Below are 15,831 nucleotides of genomic sequence, written 5' to 3'. Positions count from 1 at the left end.
CCTCCCCTTCCTGTATGAACTTCCACAGCGTGCCTCATTTCTCTGTGCAAAAAGTAGTGATTCTGGTGTTTATGCTTTTGCTTGTGCAGGGCAGAGCACGAATACCAAACATACACCGTGTTGTAGTCAAGGGTCATGAGCTACAATTAATAGGATTTTTTTTCTGTATGTGTGTCCATTTTCAGGCAAAAAAAAAAAAATGAAAAGATGAGTTGTTTTGATATGGGAAAAGACTCTCTACTTTTTGTTCCAAAGGCTACTTGGTTTTAATGTCTCTGCCACATCTTGTTAATGTTTTATTTTGTTTTGTTTTTCTTTTTAAGTATAGCTAATCTTCCCCCAAAGAATGTCCTGTGGAGAACCAGAGAGACCTGGCTACCCAGTAATGAAATCCAGATTTCCTATCTGAAATGCTTCAGAAATTAATGTGGCCCAAGAAATTTTGTCCAAGGAATCAGTTGTATGTCACATTCTACCCTGGGAGCCAGTCTCTAAATAGCAATGCAGAATTAATGTCAGTGTTGATTCTGGGATGCCAGTATCTGTTTGATGGTAAAATAATGTTGTCATAAATAATGACAAAACACACTGCATAGTCTCCAGTATCATGACACCCAGACAACAGTTCCACCCTTCATCAATAAACACCAAACCACAAATAATTATTTTTTTATAAAGATTTGAGAAGATTACTAGTAGAAGCGAAAACATTCCTTCTGGGGTGCCTGGGTAGCTCAGTTTGTTGAGCATCTGACTCTTGATTTCAGCTCAGGTCATGATCTTAGGGTCATGGAATGGAGCCCTGCATCGGGCCCCATGCTGAGCATGGAGTCTACTTGGGATTCTCTCTCTCACTCTCCCTCTGCTCCTCCTGCCTGAGCCCTCTCTCTTAAAAAAAAAAAAAAAAAAAAAAAAAAAAAAAAAAAAAAAGACGACGACAACGACGAAGAAGAAGAATGGAAAAAGAGGAAAAAGAAAAAGGAAAGAAAAGATCCCTTCTCATCTTTTGGCAATTAGGTTAGATTTTTCTAATTTTTACCTGGAAAGGCCTCTCTTTACCTCTGACATACAGCAAGGTGACAGTCTATTGTGGGTATTCAGTTACAGCCAGAGCCTACCAACCCCCACCAATGTGCACTGAGGGGAGGGGGCATGGGGATGGCTTTTCATCAGGTTAGAATTTCTTTGGTCTGGGGCTAAATTAGCTCATTCCTTTCATGTCATGAAAATGCATGCCTTCAGATTCTTGTGTTTTTTTCCTCCTGTCACTTTCCCATTGAGCTTTCGGAAGACTAAGATGCTCATAGCCTGTTTTCCACAGGCCTGGGTTGTATGTAGGTCACAATTCTTCAGATAGAGAGAAGACTCCATTTGGTGTTTATATCTTTGGCAGCTGCATCATCATCTTGTATTGAATCCAGGCCCTTGGGGGAAGGAGTCTTCCTCACAGATGGCACTCAGAATTGTAGATCCCAGCCACAGTTGCTCAGAAACATGAAGGAGCCATTTTCAAGTTGTCTGAGCTCGGCCTAAGAATTTTCTTTGCTGCTTACAGTGTTTCAGCTGCGAAGCCATGCTGGTTGCTCTAGGTTGGCTGGGATTTCCCATTAGTCTTGCCTCCTTCCAGAGGTCTAGCGATCCCTGTTGTGGTCAAGGTCTGCTTACTGCCTTGTCTTTACCAGAAAGACTGCAGATGTTCTCTTCTCTCTCTGAGTGGCACTTGGAAGGTGCCTGGGTAGCGCTGATCTCATCCTTTGTGTAGAGGCGTGAATTCTGCTGCTTTTTATAAAGAGTGTTGTCTAAGATTTCAAAGAGAAACTAGACATTGTTCTTTGTCGCACAGGAGCTAGTTGGAAGGGGAACTCTCAAGAGCATCTAGTATTATACTAAGTTTTACCAACATAAGGAGCTTTGTCTGCTAGGACTCTAGGGCATGGAGGGGTTAGAGGTTCTAGCTAATGCTTACAGGATGCATACATATTGCACACTTTACTCAGCAGACTAGGGATTCCTTCTCTTGGCCAGGGAAACCTCCTGGACAATGCGGATCCTTAGCACCTGTTTGGAGAAAGGTACTTGTAACTCCCTTACACTTGTACCAAGCAGGCTTGGAAAATAGAGAAATGAGTTCTAGACACAAGATACATTGTTGAGGTTGAGAGTGTGGCTGATTTGACTTTCCTCTTCTTCTCCATGATATTATTATAAAATTCAGTTGAATGAGGCCAGTTCACTTAGTCACTCAGCAAGAATTTTCCAAACACCTGCTCTGCAGTGAACAAGGCCAAGTCTCACTCTCCAGGACCTCCGGTCCAGTCAGGTGCATGGGACATGTCCACCAACAGCCACAGGTTCCACAGACAGAAGGAAGCAAAATATTATGGAGGCTCAGAGAAAGAAGCCATCACTCTTCTTGGAGGTGAGGCAAGAAAATCTTTTCACAAAGTCTTTGTAGGATCTTGAACATTGGGGATGAGGGCATTCCAGACACAAGGGCTGGGTTAGCAGACACTTGTTTGGGAAGGCCAAGAGGTCATGGATGCTTGAGAAGGAACATGAACTTAACTTAGCAGGAAAAGGGGAGTCATTGCAGGCTTTGGGGCAGAGAAGTGTGGCCTAGATCTGGCCTCATGGTTAGGGCAGATTGAAGTGAGGGCCTAGCAGATAAAGGGCTGATGGTGTTCCAATTGTCCCCCCAGGCAGGAGAAGCCGAGGAATACAGTACTTGAGGTAATTCTGTGAGATGCCTGCAAGGACAGAATGGGGCTAGAAACTGCACTTGGCCAGCTGGGGAAGAGGCCTAACTAAAAACCATGTTAGAAGTTTCCACCATTACCTGGGACTGCTATACTTTTAATGATTTGTACAAGCTTTTTTGCCACTTGAAGTGACCAGAGGACTTCCTGTCACCTTCTTCTCATAATCAGGAAAGTCAGAGGACTCACCTAAGTTTTTACTCAGGGGCAGGAGCAGGGGCAGGGGCAGGGGCAGGTTTAAAAGGAAGACCAAAGAAGTTGTGGTTCAGAGACATGCATGATTCCTCTAGGTTGGCCAACCAGTTACACGGTTAGGAGAAGGCCTGGCAGGTAGTAGGCATTCGCTTGTCAATCAGACGCTTCCTGGATGAGGTCTGAGCCAATCTACACTTAAGGACAAATAACTTAGACCACGATATATTATCTGTGGGATGAGAATGTGCCAGGGCACAGAACATTCAAGTTAAAGACATTGCTTATTATCTCATTTTGAATTTCACATAATTAGCAGACTAGTGCAGTGGACATCCTCGGTGGGAGATGAGGAGAGGCAGGTGAAGGTGATGAGAGGCCTTGGGAGCTGGCAGCCTGGGGAAATGGGTGGCCCTCAAAGATAACAGCCCCATGTGCAGCGCACTTGGGACAATGAGAAACTGTTTAGGACATGGGTTACTCATTAATTGCATCATGCTCTAAGGAGCCCCCTTTAGGACTTGGAGCAAGCAAGCTCTGAGGTCAACCAAGGAACATTTCAGACCTAGAAGGGGAAGACAAATATGCCATAACCTAGGATCTACTAACCCACCTTCCTGGGGGGTTTCCAATAGCACTGAAGTAGCCTTCATCCTTGGAGAAGCCAAATGGAGCTAAATAAATCACAGCTCGTGACACCTGTGGTGGATTACATCCTACTGACCAGTGTGCCCCATCATACTGTCTTGCTGTGTCCTGGGTGCTGCTGCATAATGACTCTTCCAACTATTTCCTATTCAAACTCATTAACAATGAGAAAGAGGAGAAAACTTGGCCTGAATTTAAATTCTGAAAAATCATCTTCTACACTATCATTTCTCTAACCATTTTGTAAAAATAAAATAAAATAAAAAATATATACACACACACACATGGTCCACCTAGAGTAGATTCTTTTAGACTAAAAATATATATATTTTAGGGTTACTGATTGAAAGTGGCACATGCACCCCGATATTTATAGCAGCAACATCCACAATAGTCAAATATGGAAAGAGCCCAAATGTCCATTGACAGATGAATGAATAAAGAAGATGTGGTATATACATAATGAAATATTACTCAGCCATCAAACAATGAAATCTTGCCATTTGCAATGATGTGGATGGAGCTAGAGGGTATTTTGCTAAATGAAATAAGTTAGAAAAAGATAAATGCCACATGATTTCACTCATAGGTGGGATTTAAGAAACAAGACAGATGAACATAGGAGACAAGAAAAAAAGAGAGGCAAACAAACCATAAGAGACTCTTAGTGACAGGGTACAAACTAAAGGTTGATGGAGGGAGAGGAGTGGGGGATGGGCTAGATGAGCAATGGGGATGAAGCAAGGCACTTGTTATGATGAGCACTGAGTGTTGTATGATGAATCACTAAATTCTACATTTCAAACCAATTTTACCAAAAATGTTAATTAACTAGAATTAAAAAAAAAACTAAAGAGAAAAAATAAAAATAAATCTTTTAAGGCTAATATAAATAGAGATCTATTAGTACCAGGGTCAGTTTTATGCCTTCGATATGGACTGTGTTTATGTCTGATTGAGGTACACCAGCACATTTTCCAGGCTTAATACAATGGTGAGGTTGTTTTTTATATGACAATAAGTGTAACAAAGGTGGTGTCACATTTTATGACACAAATAACTTTTGATGACCCTCTAGAGTTTGAGTTCCTTGCTCTTAACTCCAGGTTGGCATCATAGTCAGAGATCTAATCAAAAGACTTGCAGCAACTGGTCTTTATTACCAGCTCTTCATAGAAGCTCTATGTCACAGTCCAAACATGCCAAACGATGCAATAGACATGTCCTGAGAGCCACCTATCCCTGAAGCCCACTGTATCGCACCACATCGGGATGCAGCCCCCTACGAACTTTTGGATTATGACTTTGATTCAGTAGTAAATGTGATTTTGATTGTCACTTTATATTGAATCCCTAAGTGGGGCCATCTTTTAAAATCTTCTAATTGTCCAATTCCTATTGCAAGAAAATGTTCCCTTTACAAATCCAGAATTAGACACTCAGTGGTATTTGCCAGATTATGGTGTCCCTTGTCTCTTAAATGTTTGTTTATTCAACTTGAAGCTTTTCACATTTTTTAGAAAAACTGAAAGCCCATTAAAGGGTATTAATTATGTTAGTATTTGCCAGAAAACACTCGAGGAAAGCAGTGTTTTGGTTTGTTTGTTTTTTTTTTAATGCAGAGCAAAATCGGTTGTATTTAAAAAGTCCTTTCCATAATTTAACTGAATACTTTCACAAAGCAGAGATCTTTAGGTTAGACAGTCTTGTATTCTGTTTGTTCACAGCAAGTTATTTTTTATTATTATATATTATATATATAATGGGGGTATTATATATTGTATAATATATATTTTTTAAATATACATACCACATCTTCTTTATCCATTCATCTGTCCAAGAACACTGTGGCTTCTTCCACAGTTTGGCTGTTGTAGACATTGCTGCTATGATTATTGGGGTGCAGGTGTCCTGTCATTTCATTACATCAGTATCTTTGGGGTAAATACCCAGTACTTCAACTGCTGGGTTATAGGGTAACTCTATTTTTAACTTCTTGAGGAGCCTCCACACTGTTTTTTTCCAGAGTGGCTGTACTAGTTTGCATTCCCACCAACAGTGCAAGAGGGTTCCCCTTTCTCCACATCCTCTCCAACATTTGTAGTTTCCTCTCTTGTTAATTTTAGCCATTCTCACTGGTGTGAGGTGGTATCTCATTGTGGCTTTGATTTGTATTTCCCTGATAGCAAGTGATGCAGAGGATTTTTTCATGTGCTTATTGCTCATGTGTATGTCTTCTTTGGAGAAATATCTATTCATGTCTTCTGCCCATTTCATGACTGGATTGTTTGGGTCTTGGACGTTGAGGTTGATAAGTTCTTTATAAATCTTGGATACTGGCCCTTTATCTGGTACATCATTTACAAATATCTTCTCCAATTCTGTAGTTGTCTTTTAGTTTGTTGGTTGTTTCCTTCGCTGTGCAGAAGCTTTTTATCTTGATTAAGTCCCAATAGTTCATTTTTGCTTTTGTTTCCCTTACCTTCATAGATGTATCTTGCAAGGAGTTGCTGTGGCCAAGTTCAAAAAGGGTGTTGCCTGTGTTCTTCTTTAGAATTTTGATGGATTCTTGTCTCACATTTAGATCTTTCAACCAATTTTGAATTTATCTTTGTGTATGGTGTAAGAGAGTGGTCCAGTTTCATTCTTCTGCATGTGGCTGTCCGATTTTCCCAACACCACTTATTGAAGAGACTGTCCTTTTTCCAGTGGATAGTCTTTCTTGCTTTGTTGAATATTAGTTGACCATAGAGTTGAGGGCCCATTTCTGGGTTCTCTATTCTGTTGCATTGATCTATGTGCCTGTTTTTGTGCCAGTACTACACTGTCTTGATGATCACAGCTTTGTAATACAGCTTGAAACCAGGCATTGGATGCCCCTGGCATTGGTGTCCTTTTCAATATTCCTCTAGCTATTTGGGGTCTTTTCTGATTCCATACAAATCTTAAGATTATTTGTTCCAACTCTGCAAAGAAAGCCATGGTATTTTGATAGGAATTGCATTGAACGTGTAAATTGTCCTGGGTGGCGTTGACGTCTTCACAATATTTATTCTTCCAATCCATGAACATAGAATGTTTTCCCATCTCTTTGTGTCTTCCTCAATTTCTTTCAGAAGTGTCTGTAGTTTTTAGAGTACAGATCCTTTACCTCTTTGGCTACGTAAATTCCTAGGTATCTTATGGTTTGGGGTGCAATTGTAAATGGGATTGATTCCTTAATTTCTCTTTCTTCAGTCTCATTGTTACTGTACAGAAATGCCACTGATTTCTGTGCATTGACTTTGTATCCTGCCACATTGCTGAATTGCTGTATGAATTCTAGCAATCTTGGGGTGGAGTCTTTTGGGTTTTCTACATATAATATCATGTCATCTGAGAAGAGGGAGAGTTTGACTTCTTCTTTGCCAATTTGAATGCCTTTTATTTCTTTTTGTTGTCTGTTTGCTGAGCCTAGGACTTCCAGTACTATGTTGAATAGCAGTGGTGAGAATGAACATCCTGATCTTAGGGGAAAGGCTCTCAGTTTTTCCCCTTTGGAAATGATATTCGCCACAGCAAGTTCTTTATGTCTGCTGGCTTTCTTTGCTAAATTCACTTTCCTACTCTATAGATGTTCAAAAAGTGTCTAAGTGTCTGGGAGTTTGGGCTGGGTTATATTGATGCAGGAATGAGAATGAACAGTTTTTCATGATTTCCCATGAGTCTCATGAAGGGAAGTCAACTGACAATCCAGTGAGCAAAGTGTGACATGGTATTGGTGATGGTTGTTTTGTGCTGTTTCTGCAGGGCAGTTGGTGTGGGAGAGATGAAAGAGTTGTTAGAAATGTCATATATTTTTATCTCTCTAAATCAAGTGATCTTCCTGGAGACCATAGTCTGCCTGCCTGGCAGGACAGGCCTAGTCATATTGGGGGTCACTCCTCTACCTTCTTAAAGTTGTTGGAAATTCTCTGGGTTCCTCCAGAGCAGAGAATTTGGGGGAGGCCTTTGGTCTTCAGGTCACAGTAACCATCCCACAGAGTATATCAATTCACTATGCCTCTTGAAGACCAGACATTCTAACATGCCTAATGTTGGCCTCAGCAAAGGGGATCATGTCCTGTGATCCTCGAGGCCTGTACCTCTTACCAAGATCCCCTTGCCATCATATCAGAGACCTCACCACCTCCTCTGCAAGCACTGCACAAGAATGGGGTGCTAGTCCTCCCTAACATTCCCAGGATGGAGCCCCCCTGTCCACCTCCTTGTCTTGAGCAGATCCTTCCTCTCCAGCTCCCTCTCTTTGTTTTGTCTTGAGTGTCTGCATGAGCATCCCCTGATGGGATGGACCATCTAGGAGATGCTTTCCATTCCAGATATTACCATTCTGTGGTTCCATGTTGTGTTTCTTGATGCCCGTGATGAACATGGTGACAACAGACTGACCATGACCATGAACTTTGCAGATCCTACCCTCACTCAGCTCCAGGCATTGAGCTGGTTCTCACTCTGCATCTCGACACCTCTGTGGAACCAAGGGGCCATGACTGATCCAGGGTGTGGTGCTTGGAGCTGCCCTAGTTCCTGGATCCTCAGAGCCCGGCTGGCAGACATTTGTCTCCCTGACTCATCCCTACCCTGGCTGCATATCAGCTCCCAATATTGAAAGACAGTGAGGAGGTTTCATAGAATTGAGTTGGGCCATGTTCTTCAGTTGGTAGCTCACATGCCTTCTGGAAAGCAGGAGTATATTATATTCTAGCTGCCTAAATTCCATGAAGCCTCTTCAGAAACTGCCTTGCAAGTTCATTTCCATAGGTCATTAACCTCTTTTGGATAGATTAACTCCAAGAGATTGAAAAAATGGTTTCTTGCCTTTTAAGGGTGAATTTTTGGTTCTCAGTTTTTTGGTGTTTTTTTCTCCCCTCCCCCCCACCATGAAGAGTTCATGTTCGCCTCAGGAAGGACAGACTGGGTCTGGTGGAGACGGCTCTTAGCTGGTGTCTTCTTTTCTTATGTGGTTCCAGGGAAGGGTGGGAAGATCCCACAGATTCATCAGCTCTATTGTCAGTGCGACTCTGTATGTCTTTCACTGACTGGCCAAGCAGGATGCCTGCCACTTGCCGGCAGTGACTTTCCCGAGGAGAATGGTGGGAGCAGAGGGCCTGGGTTACTGCAGCTGAGGAGGGAGGGTTAAATTGTCTGCTAGAGAGCATGACAGACCCCCCACCAAATGTAAATGCTTCACACAGATGAATTTTTAATGGAAATCAATTTTGCTCCTTCAAAGAGACTTTTGGCTTCTTGGAAACTATAGACTGCTCACTGTTGATTACTGACATTATGTTTCTTTTCTTTTCCCCCTCCCCTTCCCTACTTCCCCTCCTCCTTTCCACCCTGTTGGCAGCTGCCCGTATCTGGCAGTGAAAATCACCCCTGCCATCCCTGTGGTTGGTGGCATTCTCTTCTTCTTCGTGATGGGGACCCTGCTTCGCACCAGCTTCAGTGACCCAGGAGTCCTTCCGAGAGCCACGCCCGATGAAGCCGCTGACCTGGAGAGACAAATAGGTAACCCCGAAGGTCTGCTCTGCCCTTGGCCTCCAGGCCCTCCCCAGTGGGACTGGGCCACCGCTCGGGAAGACAGGCCAGGGTGCCCAGGCAAGAGGGGCAGGCAGGGCGCGGCCGGTGACACGTAACCTGGGAGTCATCTAGGAAGTCCTTGTTCCCTGGGCGGCAGCTGACCCGAGGAGGAGGTGGGAGGTTAAGTGAGTGGTTGGAGGCAAGGCCAGGATGTGCCGTCTAGCTGAGGCACTGCCATCACCACACTCTGCTTCCTGATGTTTCTCTGAAACCCAAGCCCCTCTGAGAAGAAGCCTCTGTCCTGAAAGACCCATAGTTGCAGGTAGCTGCTTTCTGTTCCCTTTATGATCATCATACCTATTGCTGCTTCCCATGATGGAAAGCTGGGGAGATGACATCTTTCTTTAGTGTCTTGTTTATCCAGCCTGGGACCCAGAACTTCCTTTATTAAGACAACAAAGATACATACATATATATGCATATTCATGATGTATATTGAGATGAATAGCCTTAGTTTTCCTTAGATGTTGCAACCCTGTGTTGAAATTTCCTTAGATACTTAAAGGTAAGAAGTTTACAGCAATCCATTTTAAACACATTAAAACAAACCCTGATCCCTCACAGAGAAAACTTTTAAAGTTCTATTTTGAATTAAAAAGAGAGCTGCCTCTTGCTCTTAAGAGTTTGCACTTGTGAAAGCATAGCTTTGCAGTGACGTGATGATAATTTGACAACTGGCAGGGGGGCTGTGGTGACTCTGGGTGAACTAAAGCTTAGCGTGAAAACCCACCTGACACTTCCCTCCCACTGTTCCTCCTACTCTGTGGGCTTCTCTTCCCAGCCTCACTCAGCCAAAAGGCCCCCACTTTCCAGTGTCAAGAGATACGAGTGTGGGTCTTGAGAGGCAGCATGTGCTGTGGGCTGCCACCCCTGGGTACCAGAGCATGGCTGTGTCCTCTGAACATCTGCTTCCATCCTTCATCCCCACCGTGAGGGAGGAGAGCAGTAAAGGAGTTGAGGGTGGGAGTATATGGCAGTAGTCTGCTGGGCTGCAGCCTTCTTGTGTCCTGAGGCAGGGAAGCAGAGAGAGGAAGAGTCAGCCATGGAGAAACAGTCTCTTTCTTAGCCAGTGCATCTTGGGATTTCATGACATTAATTATATATTAATTAATAATTTAAAGCCTTACATTTATAGCATGTGAATCATTTGTAAAGGCCATCCATGGCTATCACGGGATTTGACCCTAGCCAAGCAAGTTTGGGAAGAAGTCTTTATTATAACATCCATTTTGCAAATAAGGATACAGAGCCCGAAAGAGGTTAAATGGGAGAAAGTGGCAGAGCTAGAGCCTTGAACCCAGGTCTCCTCGGTCTCAGCCTTTATTCTTTCCAGGGTGTCTGTAATGGGCCTATCAAAACTGTGTAGTCTGTACCCCCATCACCTTAGCATGCAGCTTGAAAATCCTCTGCTCAAGTGGTGTGCAGAGAGCCTGGCTCTTCACAGTGGCCTTGAAGCATTTTCCTGCTGCGAGCCTATTTTCTACCCCACCTCTTGGTTAGTGCAAGGAGCATTTGTGAAATTAGCAAGATTAGGAACTGGGGATGATAGAGTACCAGTGGAATTCTCTATCATAAAAGCAGATTCTAAGAGGCATAGAGTTCTGTTCATCCTTGTTAATATTTAGGAAGTTGTGTGATTCACTAAAGTGCTTTTTGGGGGGCTTTGAGTTAATAACCTTTACTTTTTAAACATAAGTATTTTTAAAACTAGCTCTGCCCTATGCCCCAAGAGACAAAGAACCTGTGAAAGTACTAGATGGGGTAAAAATAAAACCAAATCTTGTTTCAAATGAGGGACAGCTGAGGGTCTTTAGAGACAGGACAAGTGTGGCAGATGTGAGTTACTCTGAACATCCCTTCCCTAAAAGGCAACGAGAAAACTGGACAAAATAGTCACAATAACTTCATGGATTTAGAATTCAACAGTATTGAGGGGCAGTTATTTGTGAATATCTGTTGGACTTTGGGTAAGAATAGCAGTGTCTGTGACAGTCCCATGTGGGGCTGCTCTAATCTCCACCTGAATTCCAAAGGTGAGAAATTTCTACCTGGACAGGGCAGACTCTGAAAACCAGCAGCTTCCCTGTCTGAAGAGCTGATTTGTTTTGGAGTGAAATATGGAAAAAAATCAGTAACTGAAACTTATATCTTAAGCTAGAAAAAGTGGGGCACCTGGGTAGCTAAGCAGTTAAGCATCTGCCTTCAGCTCAGATTGTGATCCCAGGGTCCTGGGATCAAGTCCTGCATTGGGCTCCCCGCAAGGAGCTTGCTTCTCCCTCTGCTTCTGCCTCTCGGTCTGTGTCTCTTGTGAATAAATAAATAAAATCTTAAAAAAAAAAACTAGAAAAAGAGCAAACCCAACTCCAGGCAAGCTGTAGTAAGGCAGTAATAAAGATGAGAGTGGAAATAAATGAAATAGAATAGAAAAAAAACAACAGAAAAACAGACCAAAAGTTAGTTCTTTGATAAGATGAACAAAATTGACAAATCTTTATACTATGCCCCACCCCTTCCAGAAAAAGAGAGAAGATAGAAATTCCCAAAATCAGGAATAAAAGCAGAGGCATTACCATTGACTCTACATATATTAAAGGATTTTAACTTTAAGTCACAAATTAGACAACTTAGATGAATGGACAAATTCTTAGGAAGCCACAATTACCAAAAGAATGACTCAATAAGAAATAGAAAAGCTGAAGAAACCCATAACAAGTAAAGAAACTGGCTGTCCATATGTAGAAAGATGAATTTGAATCCTTACTTCACACCATACACACAATTTAATCCAAAATGGATCATAAACCTAAATATAAGAGCTAAAGCTGTAAAACTTCTGAAGGAAACATTGAGAGGGTTTTTATGACCTTGGGTTAGGCAAAGAGTTCTTACATAGGTGTGCCTGGGTGACTTGGTCAGTATGGGGCTGGCTTTTGATTTTGGCTCAGGTCATGATCTCAGGGTCCTAGGACTGAGCACCACACTGGGCTCTTTGCTCAGCACAGTCTGCTTGAGGATTCTCTCTCTCCCTCTCCTTCTGCCTGTGCCCTACTTGTGTTCATGTGCTCTCTGTCTCCTTCTCTCTCTCTAAAAAAAATCTTTTTTAAAAAAGTTCTTACATAGATACCAAAAGCATGATCTGTAGAAAGAAAAAGATAGTAAATTGGAGTTCATTAAATTAAAGACTTCTGTGCTTCAAAAGACACCATTAAGGAAATAGAAAGAAAAGCCACAGACTGGGAGAAAGTATTTGCACATCATATATCTGATAAAAGTATCTTGTACTTGTATCTAGGATATATTGAGATCTCTTACAACTCCATAAGAAGACAAACAACCCAATTAAAAATGAGTAAAGGATTTGAACAGACATTTTTCTAAAAAAGATATATGAATGGCCAATGAATACATGTAAAGAAGGAGATGCAAATCAAAACCGCAATGATGTACCACTTAACACCCACCAGAATGGCTTTAATCCAAAAGACTGATGATAACAAATGTTGGTGAAGATATGGAGAAATTGGAGCCTTCATGCTGGTGGGGATGTAAAATGCTATAGCCACTTTGGAAAACGCTTCCTTAGAATTCCTCAAGAAGTTAAGCATACATTACCATATAACCTGGCAAGGCTATTTCTAGATATTTATCCAAGAGAAATGAAAACCTATGTCTCTGATGTGCATTGTACTTAATACCCCCAAACTGGAAACAACCCAAATGTCCATCGGTAGTCAAACTGATGAGCCCCACATGGTGCAGCCACACAGTGGAATACCAGTAAGTGATAAAAAGGAGCCTAGTGTTAACATGCGCCGAAGCATAGATAAATGCTAAGCAAAAGAAGCCAGATCAGAAGGCTACATACTGTGTAGTTCCATGTGTATGAAGTGTCCAGAAAGGACACATCTTTAGAGTCAGAAAGCCAACGAGTGATTGCCAGGGCTGGGGACAGGAGTGAGGATTGCTGCACTAGGACATGAGAAAACTTGCCAGAATGGTGAAAACAGCCTAAGATTGGACTGGGATGCTGGCAGCACAATCCAGTACATTTATTAAAGGTCACGTTATTGCATACTTCGAAAGGATAACTGTTAGGTTTGTAAATTATAGCATAATAAAGCTGTCCAAAACCAGAGGAGGAGAGGAAAGGAAGAGGAGGAAGATGGAGCAGAAGAAGAGAAAGGGGCCACTCGCCTCTGGTTGTATGACATTAGACTAGTTGTAAAATGGGAATAAGGACACATAGCCTATAAGATCAGTGCAGTAAATGGTTGGGGTTTTTGTTTTTGCTTTTGTGTTTTTAAGAAAAAGTTCTTCTCTTTTCCCACCCAGCTCTCTCCTCACCTTCCACATATGTGGACTGTCCTAAAAGAATTCATCACCTGACACATGATCGGAATAAATGGCAGAGCTAGTCTAATTCTTTATTAGGAATCCTCCCCTGTATTACTTGGCTGTGGAGAATAAGATTATGTCTCAATGAAATCTTAGCACATTTATTTTGTGCGATCCGAGGAAGGAAAAATGGAAATTAGATGCAGAACCTTCTTATGATTAGTTATTAATTCTAATTATCTGTAGTGGATCTCTCCTTATAGAGGTCCATGATAGCCGCTTGAAACCAGCCATCTGAGTAATGAAGTGAAGCTGTGTCAAGGGTGGGACCAGCTTTCCTGTCTTCAGATTTCTGGGGTGAGGGTGTAGGTGGTGAGGAGGAGGGGGAAGCTCTGTGTCTCAGAGTCTGTTACAAGTCTCCTGAAATGCCTTACCCTTCTTTTTTTCTGAAAGACCTTTCCTGATTAGTTAACATTGCAGCTAAAAAGACATCCAGGAATGGCAGAGAGGTCTCCCTGGGGTCACTGGAGTCCTGCTTTGGAAATGTGACACTTTGAAAACTCCATTTTTTTTTTTCAGTTCACTCAGGGATGGTAAGATACTAAGCAACTGATTTGGAGTTAGATAAAAGTGATGAGACACCACATTATAAATCGCCAGATCAACGCATTTCAAGTAGGGAGAGACCTTTCCAGGGATCAGAATGGGGGAAAGCAGTGGGTCTGCCTCTTTGCTTTTCATTACACATGTTGTCTCTTCCCATCCCTCAACAGTCCTAAGGACCCCAGACAGGAAGTCCAGGGGGAGCCGAAATGTGGACTCAGCTTGTTGGGCTCCAAAAGCAAGGCTAGTTACTTAGGAAATTCTCTCCCCATGTCACGGTCACCCTGACACCACAGAGTTCTCTGATACGCAGGATCTGTGGAAGAAACATGATAAATTGATCAGAGCTTAAATGGTAGCTTGGTGAAGGGGGAATCAGATCAAAGGAAGCAGGGTGGTCTTCAAAAAACTCACCTGTGCTGTGGCAGTGGCACAGTCTGAGTTATTGTCCCAATTAGATGATTACTCTGCTGGACGGAATGGGCCCGTGGGAGTCTCCCTTCTGTCTCTGTCTCTGTCTCCCCTCTCGCTCTCCTTTCCTCTCTCAATTCCTCCTGTCCCTCCTCCTCCCTCCTTCCCTCCTCCTCCCCCTCTTCCTTCCCCTATTCCTCTCTCTCCACTCCTCATCCCTAACCCCTCCTCCTCCTCCTCCTCCCCCTCCTCCTCCCCTATTTCTCTTCCTTTCCCTTCTCCTCCCTCCACTTCCCTCCTCCTCCTCTTCCTCTTCTTCTCTTTCATCCTCTACCCCCCACTCTTTTGGTCAGATTCTCATCAGCAACTTTTCTTCTAGTACACAGAACCGATCACCATTTCTAAGATGAAAGTTTATCTTTCATCATTTCCTAAATTAATCCTTGGACTGGACATCCTCTAGATGAGATGTTTAGGAAGCAGGGCAGTTTCCTGATCCCGAGGAAACACCAGCCCACCAGCCCTGGTTCTGCACCATCCCACATAGTGCAATTCCTGGGAAGAGTTCCATGGGAACAGGATGTTTTCATACCCCTATTTGACTTGCTAGAGTTTTTTACCCCTGAGACATCTTAATTCGGTGTTTAAGAGTGGAAAGTTTTAATTGGAATTTTAACAACACTGATGGATTTGGGTTGCAGAAAATACTTTCTGAGAATACGTTGATCCAATTGAAGACCTAAATCAATGTTCTCTATTGTAAAGCTACACTATTTCTAAGTTTTTCTCATTTTCATTTTTATTTGACTAAAATTATTTTAATAGAAGTAATTTCTTTTCCGCATAAAATTTATAGTTAAGAGGTTTTTTTTTTTATTGATCAGGGTTTTTGTATCATGAAGGTTGCCATTATGAATTTTCTTATGGAACCGTTACTTCTACTAAGACAGATTTTCCTGGTGATTTAATAATTTTTTGAAGTCAATACTGATTTCCTTTTGTGAATATTCACCATAAAATATTCATTGGTAATATTCAGCATAAAATTGTTTCAAAATGTAATCGTTTTATCTACTTTTGGCCTCATGATTAATCTAGTGTCTTTGATCTGTAATTAAACCTTTCTGACACTTTGCATCACTTCACGTACTATATACTAGGTGCCCACAGTGTAGAACATACAAAAAAAAAAAAAAAAAAAAAAAGAGGCAGGGCCACTGGTAGTTAATTTGCTTGGCTTTTGCCAGTTTTCTTTTCAGAAAGT

General features: G+C 42.2%; 1 protein-coding gene across 4 annotated transcripts in view; it reads left to right on the top strand.

Annotated features, from left to right (window-relative positions):
* ZDHHC14 (zDHHC palmitoyltransferase 14) overlaps nt 1–15,831 on the top strand; it is a 273,384-nt gene that overhangs the window by 153,102 nt on the left and 104,451 nt on the right. For 2 of the 4 annotated variants that reach the window (XM_072767166.1, XM_072767156.1), the window contains exon 2: nt 8,986–9,146. In XM_072767166.1, coding sequence (XP_072623267.1) covers nt 8,986–9,146 — 161 coding nt within the window. Of the gene's footprint in view, nt 1–8,985; nt 9,159–15,831 lie in introns of all 4 variants that reach the window. The other 2 variants (XM_072767163.1, XM_072767150.1) reach the window with 1 other exon arrangement.

This window comes from Vulpes vulpes, chromosome 1, assembly GCF_048418805.1.
Source record: "Vulpes vulpes isolate BD-2025 chromosome 1, VulVul3, whole genome shotgun sequence".
NCBI classification, from domain to species: Eukaryota; Metazoa; Chordata; class Mammalia; order Carnivora; family Canidae; genus Vulpes; species Vulpes vulpes.
Note: the sequence above shows the minus strand (reverse complement) of the source record. Positions and strands in the feature narration are given on the sequence as shown.